The sequence below is a fragment of the Malaya genurostris genome, chromosome 3, assembly GCF_030247185.1.
Source record: "Malaya genurostris strain Urasoe2022 chromosome 3, Malgen_1.1, whole genome shotgun sequence".
Taxonomy (NCBI): domain Eukaryota; kingdom Metazoa; phylum Arthropoda; class Insecta; order Diptera; family Culicidae; genus Malaya; species Malaya genurostris.
Genome location: NC_080572.1, coordinates 290,020,063 through 290,033,535, shown reverse-complemented (window position 1 = coordinate 290,033,535; position 13,473 = coordinate 290,020,063). Strand labels below are relative to the sequence as shown.

The 13,473-nt window shown below is 39.6% G+C and overlaps 1 protein-coding gene across 6 annotated transcripts in view; it reads right to left on the bottom strand.

Moving 5' to 3' along the window:
• Positions 1-16: 16 nt before the first annotated feature.
• The window catches only part of LOC131439499 (14-3-3 protein zeta), a 30,291-nt gene continuing 16,834 nt past the window's right edge, over positions 17-13,473 (bottom strand). For 3 of the 6 annotated variants that reach the window (XM_058610588.1, XM_058610593.1, XM_058610590.1), the window contains exons 2-7: positions 11,881-12,104; positions 11,663-11,776; positions 11,442-11,568; positions 4,520-4,643; positions 4,163-4,326; positions 17-2,776 (exon numbers count right to left, since the gene is read on the bottom strand). In XM_058610588.1, coding sequence (XP_058466571.1) covers positions 2,621-2,776; positions 4,163-4,326; positions 4,520-4,643; positions 11,442-11,568; positions 11,663-11,776; positions 11,881-11,942 — 747 coding nt within the window. In that variant the 5' untranslated portion in view covers positions 11,943-12,104 and the 3' untranslated portion in view covers positions 17-2,620. Of the gene's footprint in view, positions 2,777-3,592; positions 3,757-4,162; positions 4,327-4,519; positions 4,644-11,441; positions 11,569-11,662; positions 11,777-11,880; positions 12,105-12,712; positions 12,989-13,473 lie in introns of those variants that run through there. The other 3 variants (XM_058610592.1, XM_058610591.1, XM_058610589.1) reach the window with 3 other exon arrangements.

Below are 13,473 nucleotides of genomic sequence, written 5' to 3'. Positions count from 1 at the left end.
ACAAGAAACACAGTGGTCGGTTTTTTGTCTCTTTATTGAAGGTTTTATTCTCAGTTTAGAGATGTTTAATCGTTTTAAATACAATACCTCTTTTGCTTAATATGGTACAACCAATGAATGGAAACAGCGATATTACCGAAAAACGAAGATGAGTAATTTTTTTTCTTGATTCTCTTCTTTCTCATTTATTTTCTGTTATTCTCATTACATTTACTGCGATTGTTTTTTTTTCTTAAATGTTTTCAGTGAAGCTTGGAAGCTTTGGAGCTGTTGATGTTTCAAGCCGTCGTCTTGTCGCTTCGATAGTTGAAACGTTTTGCGTTTTGAGGCAATCAATAAATTAAAATAACATAGCACTTTTAGCTGAACGCTACCGCAGCCGATAGCACTGATTGTAAATATAAGGGTTGTCAGCGTTCTGTCTAGTGTTTTTTTTTCTTTCTCGGTGAGTAAAAGTAATAGGAAAGGAAATGAAAGTGCAGAGACGTGATTTCGCGGCCTAAGAATATTCACACGACAGACTGCTGGGCTGTCGTTTTCTAAGAAATAAAAAACTGAAACCTAACGAAATGACATAAAAATCGTAACTAAATTTTTTTTCAAGCTGCCCTTTGAATATGCTAATCATTGATTCTATGGATCCAAGCAGTTCAAAATCTAGGAACAATAAATCGTTTTACATTTCGACTCTACTCGACGGTACATATTTCGCATATCTAATATTGTGTTTTAGCACCAATCAGCGAGATTTGTCTTGAATGTTCAACTCAACGTAAGGATCCGAGTGTCGCCCGTTCGCTGATTGAGTGTGCGAACAAATGAATCAAAACCGGAAACCAATGTAAGCCGGAATTTTTATGGTATGATAAATGCCAATTTAACGTACGGTACGTTTCCCGGGTGTTGTTGTTGTTGTTTGTCGCAGTATCCTGTCTTATTCTATATAAATACCACACCCAATATTACACTCAGATCGGGGAAAACACGTTTTTTTTTCTTACGTAAAGATCACGAGAAGAAACCTTTTTCTTTCCCAGCAGTGACGGGTGGTGCGTCGCGCTAGGGCCACAGGCAGCTCCCCGGGGAAGCAGCGTGCGGGTTTTCTTGTTTTTGGGAACATATACGTGAGGTTCTTTTTTTCTGTCATTTTCGATCACCGAACGGAGAACGAAGGAAGCAGCCCTGCGAGAACGGGGGAACGAAGGAAAACTCAATTTTGAGATGACAAGCAAAATGTTTTTTTTTGTTTCCAGTTATCGAACAGTTAATGTTGTTCTTGTTTTATTTAGCTGTTTTGTTTTCACCAAACTTGGCTGCTGTTATAATACATGAAAAATCGTGAGTGTGTTGTTTCTTGTGAGAACGCCATAAGTTAAAAAATATTCCTTGTTACATTTCTTCACAGAATGTGTGTTTTGCTAGCGTATGCGCAGCCAGGCTCCTCTTTAAAAAGGTTGGATATTTTTTTAATTTTTTCTGCCTTTTGATAAAAACTTTCTTACATTATGCGCGTTTTTTCTTCTTCTTGTTCTTCTACTGCTGTTGTTTTTGCATTTTTAGAGTAATAATTTCCATATGATGTTGTTTATTTGTTTTTCCGCAGAACGATGTTCGTGTTCCTTTCGTGTTTTTGGGTCGCTTTGTTCTCGGTAAACGACACGTTAGTTGTTTTTTTTTCCGTTTTCGATTGTTTCTATGTTGAATGCTTAGAAAGACTTTGCTGGTTACATTCTTTGCCATTACAGTTAACAAATTTTTTTTATGTTGGTAAAAAGTGTTGGAAATTGTATACGCGGAATGGCACTGGCGCCCTTCCAAAAAAAATTCGGGCGCCCGATTGCATTCCAGAGTGAATCACAAAAATTTCAATCGGGATGTTTACACATTTACAGAAGTGCGATTTCCTTCTCTTTTGATTTTTTTTTAGTATATTCTTCGTATAGAGGACACAGAGGCATAGAATAATACAATTCGGTTTATGTTGTGTTCTGAGTAAACATTGTAATAGCCGAAAAATTTTAATACTACAAAACCAACCAAATGAAAGAATCTACTCAAACTGGGCTCGCATTGTAAGATGCGTAGAAGCAGTTTGTGCGAGAGAATAAAAAAAAACGTCTGACCAAAGTTCTGCTTTGTGTCTCGAATGAGATTTATTAAAAACGAAAAGTATTCTGATGTGATATCCGACTTCAGTTTATGACTACATAAAATACCATAAAAGCGATGAACACTATTTTGCGGCCTGTATTATGTCAGATAAACTAAACAAAAATCAACAATTGTCCTTGTGAAGTGAAACTGTACTAACGAAGCTTCAACTTTTCGGATGTTTCCCAAATGGAAACGATTCATCAGGAAGGGGGAGATAAATAGAACATACATACAAACATGTATTTTTGTTTTTCTCTTTCTCTCTGTCTCTTGTTTCTGAGAGATCTCTCCACAAAGAAAGTCTGTGAGTGTGTGTAGCAATTTCTTAAAGAAATGATTTCTGCATTTGTTTTCTTCTCTCTCTTTGTCTTGTTTTTCTTTTTGTTTTTTTTTAATTAATTAGTCAAAAGGAATTTCTATTATATTTAAGTGTGTGTGTTTTTTTGTTTCTTTAATTTTAGTTTGGTTAATTATCGCCACCTTCCTGTGGTTCATCGCCATCGCCTTGGGTGTCCGAGGTCCACAGGGTGAGGTTATCCCTCAGCAATTGCATGATCAGGGTGGAGTCTTTGTAGGAATCCTCGTTCAGTGTGTCCAGTTCCGCAATCGCGTCATCGAACGCCTGCACCGTTCACCGATGGTTGGTTTCGTAATTCGTTGTAAAGAGAAAGGGGAGAAACAAAAAAAAAACAAAATTATCATCAACGATTTGAAAAGAGCACAGTTGCTCGCGTTAATACCGAATAAGAAAGCTAATTAAAAACTATTGTAATACTAAGAAGAAAAAAAAACAACAAAAGAACAACTAATGAGAAAAATTATCAAAATAAATAAAATACACAACATGTCACAATTCGAAAGAGCATCACTTCGGTATAAGTTCTAACTTCTCTAACTAGCACATCGGCAGCATTCCTTGTTGGGTATCGTTTTACGTTAGTACGGGTTTTGGTGGTTGTTTGTTGGGAAGTACGGGATTACACAAAGAAATTTCACATCTGGACAGGCTCACCGGATGGAGTTCGAGTTCGAGGGGTTGGCTGGATGTTAGTTAGTTTGGGACAAAATACAGATTTGTCGCCTGCGGCTTCCGACTGCAGGGACGGTTAATTTCAACTGAACAACTGTTGTGGACCGTGTTTGTCGTGCACTGAATATTAGTTGTACAATAAGCAATAGTTATTAACAACACACGTTACAATTGGTTGGGTGTTACTACAGACGTTTCCAATTTGTGGATTGATCAGAAAATGGTTATATGAGTTGTTAATTATGTTAAGGACATACAGAATATTTGGTTGATTCTAGAATGGGTTGCTTCACAAGAATCTGATTGTGTTTGAGACATTGGTGAGGCCAATTATTTCGTAATAACATAGTCATGTACAGAGAGAAAAAAAATGGACACAAACAAGAAGAATAGGTCGTAGTATATAACCTGCTTAGCCAAATGACAGGCCCGTGCCGGTGAGTTAATAATTTCATAATAAAACACGGAAAAATTGAGTGCGAGGCCTAACCGAATCGGATGCGTCGGTTGCATTTTCGACTTGGCAATATCGAACGCTTCCTGGTACGATTTCTGCGAATCCTCAACCACAGCTACAAAAATGTGAAAAGAAAGAGATAAAGAACATTGGGATAGAGAACTAGACATGATATAAAGAGGGTCGTAGTTGCTGTTTTTTTTTCTCGGGTTAGCACTGGTTGTTTTGTGACGGTCAAATTCTAAGTGGAGTGTGGGAAAGCAAACCTTCCAGCAAACAGCTAGCTAGCTATCTAATTGGCTTCGGGAGTGGATTCAAGATTGTTGATCACTGTAAGATGATGCTACCTGCCTTCTAGTGCGTCGTGTGTGCTCGATATGTGTACTTTATTGATTTTCGACAATTTTTCTTTCTCCGCAAAGTGTACGGAAAAAGAAGTGAACAAAAAAACAAAATCAACTTCCGAAAGAATGAAGTTAAACGATAGACTAGAGATAAACACAAATAATTCTAGTAGTGACCTGTTTCGCCAGCTGGCAGGCTTTGTCTGGAGAGTTTAGGATCTCGTAATAGAAGACTGAGAAATTGAGCGCGAGACCCAATCGGATGGGGTGTGTTGGCTGCATTTTGCCTTTACTAATTTCAAAGGCATCCTGGTAAGCGGCTTGGGAATCGTCTACTACGGCTATAATGAGGGGAAGAAATCGCGCGATGAAAAATACAAATAACAACAGTGACGAGATTAGTGCGTGTTCGTCTTCGATGTTGGACGTCCACATCGAGCGTATGATCGTCGGTTAAACGTCGACGAATGAACCACGAATCTCGCACACGCAGTACCAGTGAATCGAAACCGAAACGAAACCCGTAATACTTACTGTTGCGGGTCTCTCCTGTGGCTACCTCGGCTAGGTATCTGTAGTAATCTCCCTTCATTTTGAGGTAAAAGACCTTACTTTCTGGATTACTCGCTTTGGGGATCAAGAATTTGTCCAGCAGGCCCTAGAATTGAGAGAGAATTTCAGGTAAGAAATTATAAATTCATAAAAAAGCTAAAATATTACGGATGATTCAATAAGATTTGTTTGGATAGCACAAAACATTTACTATAAACTAAATGCCCTAAAACAGGTGCATCATCGACTGATACGCAAAGTTTCAAATGGCTTATGGAATCTCAGAATCCGGATTCAAAAACATTTTTATATTTTTCAGTCTTAATCACAGGAACAAAGGCAAAATTATGTCAAAAGTGTTAGTCATTGTAGATCTTTCATCAAGAAGAAATAGCAATAGAAACAACTTTCACTGGTAGTTTGGATCGAAGTGCGAACGCGATTCGTAATAGGACAAATAAGCAATTTAAAAAAAGTTTTCGAATTTCTTAGAACGGTTAAGCTATATCGGTCATCTGATATTCTTACTGTGTGTCAACGTTCGATGCAGAGTTATCGAATAGTTTTCGCTATTACCGGTATTCAGTGGCTTTGAAAGTATTTTTCTTTTCATTGATTGCGTTACTTGAAATTCCAACAACACACCAACTACAGTATTGCTGAAGCTTCACGGAGTTGAGAATGTGGGATGAGAATGCCTTGTGGCTGTGTTTGTTCACTGAATCTGAGTCTCGGTCATTTTGGACATGGAATCAACATTTTGGCGTTCTAAAATTTCCTTGGAAAAACGCATTTTAGTTTCCAACCACTTTCTTTTTGTAAACGATTGGCTATCTGCTAGAGTGGATTGTACCGTGATTATCATTCTTATAAGGAATATGTTTAAATAAGGAAAGATAACGGGGTGAAAAAATACAATCGCCGTTTACTTCAAGCAGTGTCGCATTGGACCTTCAATTCAAGAACTTGAAACGCACTGCTTACAGGGCAAATGCATCTCGCTATAAAGCAAGTACATTAGTAACAATTGAATAAATGTAATAATGCTGTCAACATTCAATAACGCTTCGATTAAAAAGAAAAAGAACTTGTTCCGTGTACATCGTCACTAACGAATCAAATCATTATACATTCTCCGCCAAGAACGGCATCAAAGAGAACAGAATACTTAAATACGAATAACATTCATTATGAAAAATTATTGTTAAATGACAAGTAACCTCAGTAACACACTTATACATATATCCCTTCTCATACATCATAACAAATCAAACAATAATCGAAAAAGATTCAGGTTTGATAGTGATTATTTTCGGCTAAATTGTTGCTACGTTTCTGATTTCCATTGTCATCGACTGCCACTGTTGACCAGCCGCTAGGGATCCTAATCGGAACACGGACAACGCTATTGCGAGCGTACAGAACTTTTTTCAGATGGTGACAGAAAGAAAGCTAAGACAGATAATTGCGTTTGGCCTACCGGCAGTTAACCGCAACATTCGCCATGGCTGACGATAAACTCGTGTAGGCATGTTTTTGAGTATATTTTCTTTGTATTGTTTATTAATTCCTCCTCAGTTTTCGTAACAAAATTGTTGGAGTAGATCTTACTCTTCAGGTTGCTCAGAAATTCGGGATGGGACGCAGCAGGACGGGTTTTCCGATTTGGGTACCACATCGATATACAGGTACTCCATCTTCTCCAACGATCGACTCGAGTAGTGGGCCGACGCCAGATCCGACCAGAACAAGCGTCTTCGCCATAATGGTATTTCTTGATGAACGACGAAACTTCCGATAGGGGTTTCTTACTATAAATTCCCACGTTCACGGTCAGTCCGAAGTGAAAGAATAGCGGCTTTGACTTCACCGGGAAAATCGAGTTGACCATCTTATTCAACCGTTGCCGCTACGTCATTGTTTGTAGCTCCGAAACTAGTTGACGCGACTTCCGCTTCTTGACACGTGTGTTCATGTTCGCCAGGTATTTTTTAATCGACCTCCGATGTAGATGTAAACACTTTTCCCTCGGTCTTCCTCTTCCGCTCCCTTTGGAGCTTCTTTTCCCTCAGGGTCGTCGGCCGCCCGAAACCGGGCTTTATTTCGAACCTCTGATTGTTGTGTAATAGTGCTAAGAAGTTGTAGATACCGGAACGTATACGTAGATATGTATCCGGCGTCCCCACATGCCGCACGATGTCCGTTTTCGACGCGGCGGGGTGCAGTTCATTGAATGCGCACATTTCTGAACGGAGTTATTTCATTGTTTTTGCCATCACGGATTAATACTGCATGGGTAGTTTCGACAATCTTTGTCAATTTTTTCAAATGCAAGCGATGATACTATTCGAAATGCTAGCGATAATTTTATTCGAAGAATCGAGTCGCAGTATGTAGTAGGGGCTGTGGTTCAATAGGAGATTGATAGTACCTATTATCCTTCTCCGGATAGAACCAGCCTAGAGACCGTGTAAAATCCGTCGGACAAAACACGTTTTTTACGCATGCGATAAAAAAGGTTATACCTTCTTCTGAATATTTTGGTCAGATCACAAGGCTTCCATGTGAATCGTTCATCACCTATGGCAATCAGTTGGCTACATGTCAGTATTGCTAGAAAACTATTGATTTCCGATGATAGTTTACACCTATAGAAATTGATCTTCAGTGTCAACTTCTCTTTCTGAGCAGCCTAGATATCCGTGTACTGTGACTACGGTCCATCTATCCCGATGGTATAAGTCAACCAGATTGGTAAGCCGTGTGGCATCCGGCGGAAATGTTTCAATCAAGAATTGATTCACTGGTTTTCTGTTCGTTGTCGTAAAAGGCCACTAAACGCAATTCAAGATGTAGGAGCTTAAGAAAGGCAGTCGTGAACGAGACATTTGTGGCCTTTTTCCTGGCAGAGCTCAAAAGTCACACACAGTTAGACTGACTAATTGAAGGAAACGACTGAACATATGTCTATTTTCGGTTTATTTGTCGTATAACCGATCTTCGTCGAGCGATGGCTTCGTATTCTTCATATTATATGAATTCCTGTGGAGCTGAACACGTTGATTTCTATTCAATTGCTCTCATACAATACTTCGTTGTTTATAATCTTTCTTATATATTTGAACACTGTGTTGGTTCTGCAAAGCAAAAGGCTTTTGGAGTTTCAAATGCGGGATGATATAACAATTGCATCTTCATTCTACGAGACAGGACATCATAAGATGAATGATGCAGTTGGGATTTCACCCGCCGTTGAAATTTCGGATGCTGGAATTTATAAGTCTACAACTATCTCGGGTGAGTTATCACTGTCAACTAGTTGGATAAAGCACAGGATTTGTTCTAGGGCTGCCTCTAAACATGTCAGCTACTGGCGCAGCTTGCAAACTTGCGCTCAGAAAAAAGTATTTTTACCAGATTTGAATCTGAATATGTCAAAATGTCAACTGCATTGTTCTGGTCAGAACTCTGACTGGACATTGCAAACTCAGTTATTACACAGCCACTATTCAGCGTGCTGAGTATTATTCGTGTGATTTGTGTGAATGCGATTACTGTACTTCATGTCATATGATATGTAACTGTTCCGCATTGACGCAACCACGTATCCGGGTTTTTGGTTCTCCAAACATGGTTGAGTCTGTGTATGCGGAGTTAAAATTAAAGGATATTCTATCATTTCTCATCCAATGCGATAAGGATCTATAGTCTGAGAGGTTCATCGTTCTTCCTGGAGTGTACGAATCCTTTCTGTATTGACCTTAAATAGAGTTTATCAGATTGTTTGGTATCCCTTATGGGGTGCCGAATTAACTTCTGCTCATACGTACTGCGAATCGTTCTGCATTCTTCCGGAAATGCGGAATGATGTCGCTTTAGTAAAATCCTCTCGGGGGTTGGAGGTTTTGTTAACTGTGCATTTTGGCACCTGCAGCTCGTTCAGCATCCTTTCGGGAATGCAGAACGATTTGTTTCTCTATGTTGTGTGCTGTTTTCCCACATCACAATTTCCTTCTATGTTAATTTTATCCTTCCCTTTCCATCAGGAAAATGATAAGAAGCCACGGCAAGACGCAAATCTCCAAATAAATAAGGGAACGTGCCACTTGAGCCAATTAGTTCTGATTCCTGAACCGGAGAACCAATTGAATCAACCTAATGATAGTAGAAAAATTAGAGACTCTGTCCAAAATTTCCGGAATCATTTCAGATATCCTTCAAAATGTGCAATTTTGAAACGATTTTACAAATTCTGTCGTACCTTCCTCGCAGTAAAAGAGCTAACGACATATTTCAAAGCACGCACGATGCATTTCACGAGAACAATTTTGTCAAAAAGCTCTAGAATACCTTCTGATTAAAATTGAGCCGGTCAGGTCTATTTAAACTGCGCGCGTAAAGCCAACCGGTAAGTTTTCTAGGTTTGCACATCCTTCTTTGACATGTCTGTTAAGTTTGAACGCAATATGTCAATTTGTGTGTGTTTGGCAGCTGTTTGTTTACGACACGAACAATTTGTCTGGCTATTTCTACTATGAAAAAAAAATGAGTTAGTTTGCTTAAAATTTTGTGTTTCAAAGCAATTTCGGCTTTAGAATCATAAAAAATGTTGCAGAAGTGTTTTGAGGAGTCTACTCTATCAGGAACGCAGCTATTTGAGTGGCATAAAGCATTCAGTGAGGGTCGGTGAATTCGTAGAAAATTTGCCTCATGCTGCTCGTCTGTCCACCTCTGTTAACGACGATAACATCGAAAAAGTGAAGGAAATTGTGCTTGAAAATCGTCGTGTTAGCATTAGAGAGATAGAAGAGGATCTTATCATCTTTTATTAAAAGATTCAGCACATTTTCGTCAATGTTTTGGATATGAAACGCGTAGATGCCAAGCTTGTACCGAAAGAACTGTATTTTTTAGCATGATTGTGACGGAATTTATGATGAAACGAAAGTCATCGCTCAGCCACCGTATTCACCAGCTTTGGCCCCCTGTGACTTTTTTCTATTTCCAAAACTGGAATATCTACTCCGGAGAACGCGCCACGACTCGATCGAGGACATAAAAAGTAATGTACTAAAATCGTTTTTCAATTCAGTTAGGGTCAATTTTAATCGGAAGGCAAAGTGTGAATCTAAACTAATCTCGGCTCTGAAAGTATAGTTGTGCCGTGGCATGAAACAGTAAACGACGGTGTGCGAAAATGATTGGATACGCTAGAATGGTCTCTTGAATGACGCGAAACCCAGCATTTGAAGAATAGAAAAACTTTTTTCCTACACAAAATCCTCAAAATCTGTAGAAATACTTCACATATCGCAAAGCAGCGAGTATTGTACCGATTTGAAATACTCTTTGGCTAGTCACACATGACTATCTAATGCTTGCCACGTCCAAGCAAGCAACGCGCCGCGGATCCCTGGCTATAAATTGTATGGAAGATTAAACATGAAGAAAGATTCATTCGTTATCTTTTTATAATGGTTAGATAATTTTTAAATTTGCCACACCGATAACAATTGCACATGTTAGCCCGTTTTTTTATCATATATTTTTTTTTAGTTCGGACAGCTAGATAAGTGATTAGCAACTCGGTAAAAAAAAATTGCGTAAGATAGAATATTTCCGTGGAAAGATAAACCCCAAAACAGTGAGGAATATTTTTTTTATCGATTTTTGTGATTTTAATTTGATTTTCACAAACACACCAAAGTAGCATGGCCAAAATAGAGAATCCACTTTCGTATGGATCATTAATAAGTTTGGGGAACACTATTCTTTGGATTTGAGCTACTAGGAAGGGGCAGAAAACCCGGTTCTTCCAACCCGAAACTGGACCAGAAAGTGGTATCCCTGATCGTGAAGAACAAATCAATGTCAATACGTGATTTGGCCAAAAAAGCAGGAACGAGTGTCGGAATGATCCAGCGTATCAAGAGGCGAAATCACCTGAAGGTCTACAAGAAACAAAAAATCTAGAAACAAAGTGTAGAACAGAAGAAGCGAGGGCCCGGAAATTGTATTCGCGTCTTTTGCAGTGTCCGAATGCATGCGTTTTAATGGACGATGCGACTTATGTAAAGGAAGACTTAAAAACCCTTCCAAGTCCACAATACTTTACTGTCGTCGTTGGGAAGGATGTGAGCTATGCGGACAGGTCGATTCAAGTGGTCGAAAGGTACTGGTATGGCAAGCAATATGTCCCTGTTGTTTGAAGTCAACCATTTTTTACACTACCGGAACTATAAATGCAGAAATCTATCGATCTGAGTGTCTCCAGAAGAGATTGCTGCCTTTATATAAGAAGCATAGTACACCTCCACTGTTTTGGCAGGATTTAGCGTCGGCTCACTATGCCAAAACCACTCTCGATTGACTTGCGGAAAAGGGTATAAATTTCGTTGAGAAAAATATCAATCCACCAAATCGCCCTCAGCTTCGACCCATCGAACGTTACTGAGCAATCGTGAAGACGGTCTTCAAGTAGACTGGTAAGGCAACATGCAGGAGTTCAAAAAAAATGTGGGCTCAAGCGTCCAAAAAATGCGATGCAACTCTTGTCCGGAACTTGTTGAAGAGCGTTCGATCAAAAGTTCGAAAATTCGTGAAGAAATAACTTAAATTTTATCCGGTTTTCATTATGTTCAAGTTTAACCTTGTACAATAAGGGATCAATTTTTAGTTTGAATAAAATATCGTTTTTTATAATTTAAAAGAAAAATTCGTGGATAGATTATTTTCGATACACTCCTTATAATGCATACATTTAATTTACTTTATATCGAGACTTGTAGACTGTTTTCGTGACCGATTTCGATATTCAATGATACATTTGCAATGTAATGTAATCTAATGTTACTGAATCAGCTTTGATGGTAAAATTTACAGTTTGGAAAAAAAAGTAGCTTACCAATACTTCGTAGCAGATTTCCCTCAGTTCTTTTTCGACCCGTTCTCTGTACTCCCGGGCCAGTTGCTGTTTGCGGGCAGAGGATTCGGTTTTTTGCTCGATAGACGATATTACTCGCCATGACGATCTGTTGATAAAACGCGATTGGGCGATAGAGATGTTTGGTTAGGACTGACACCGTTGCCAATATGCCGTTTGCTACTGATCGCAGCAGCACTTACCTTCGCGCACCGACGACATTCTTGTAAGCGACAGATAGCAGGTTTCGTTCTTCGTTTGATAGTTCTACTCCGGTTTCTGTCACTGATTTCATCGCTTGTGCCATATCGTCATATCTGCCGAGGTACGAAAAAACAAACATTGAACATAGTGAGCTAGCAGATGGCAGATGCCGTGGGAATGGAATGGGATGGGTTGGGATGCGTTGCATTACACTTACCGTTCCGACTGTTCGGCCAGTTTGGCCTTCTGGACCAGCTCCTCCTTGTCGACGGTAGACATGTTGCTACTTCTGGTTAGTTAGCGCTGACGCCTGCTGCTGGGTCGAGTATAGGAAATAATAAACACACTATGATCGAAGATTCGCCCGAGAGTCCGAGACGGTCTAACTTCAAGGTTCTGCTGCAGCACTCAAACTATGATGCAAAAATCGATAGTTGACCCCTGCGAAGAAAAGAGAGTATGAAGTAGTGTTAATAATGATTGTGTGTTGGCCTGCAGTATGTATATTGGATTGGATGGACGGCAGGAGGCACACGTAAACAGATCGGTTCGAAAACGGCTTTCATCATGAATGGTGGGTCCGGGAGGCGGAGAAAACTCAATCAATTGTGTATTATAATGCAGTTGTTCACTGTTCGGTGACAATTGTCATACTTTCTATTGATGCAAACGGTAGTGTTGACGACCGTCTCTAGCAGCAAATCGTAATCATCTCACAAATGGTTCTATACTCGTATTCAATTCACTTAGGTTATATTGTTGGTATGCTTTTCTAGCTAGTAGCAAGCACACACAGCAGCACGTGTCCGAAAGTATATGACTTTATTAAGATAAATAAGATAATATCTTGGGTGGGGCAAACTGAAAGTTCTACTAGTGTAAGAAATAGTTCCTAGAAAGTTACTTAAATTAAAAAAGAAAAATCTAACAAAACCAAATTGGCGAAACGACGTCAGTACAGGGATGTCACAGCTTTAAATTATTACGATGACTAAGCGCATCGAAATGGCAGCAGCAGCAGCAATGCCGCCCGGGTACTGCACACTCACTCATCAGACAGCGGCAGAAACGTGACGCCCGGGTATGACGTAATACGGCACACACAACTCACTTCCAAGCACCAAGTATGGAGATAGGAGAAGAAAAAAACAGTTTTCAATCACTAACTACTTTTTTTCGGCTGATCACTGCTGCTTCATCTGAACCGAAGGGGCCTGGTTCATAACTTTCGAGACGTTCCTCCGGAGAAGAAAGAAGAACAAGTGCAGTGCACTACTATTGCGGACCGTTTTTTACTCTTATCTTCCAGCTAGCAGGTTCAGTATCCATCTGCCAACGGCGTCGAGCTCCAAAGATTGCTGCAGGTCCAACGATCAGAGCATGAGAGGCGTAAGAACTAGAGTAGTAAGAGAGGATAAGAGAGAGAGAGAGCGGAGGATGTGTATGTGTACGAGAGAACATTGGGAGTCCAGGGTTGCCAAATTGTTCAGATAAATTTTTGACCAAGATTCAGTATATGCAGATTACAGATTTTCGGCCAAAAATACAGATTTTTGACAGCGTGAATTTAAAATTGAATTGAACTTGTTCGAAGTAAACCAATCTGCTAATCAACGTAATTTCTTGTGATTTCAAAAATTTCAGATTTCTCTGCTGAAAAAAAAAACAGATTTAAACGTGGCAACCCTGCCCACTACCATATGCTGTGGGGTGCGCTCTTGGCAAGGACACAAGCCCAGTGTGCCTGAACCGCAGTCCACTGCATATAGGCTCTTTTGTGCAACATTAATGCGCCTTTTATCTATACTAG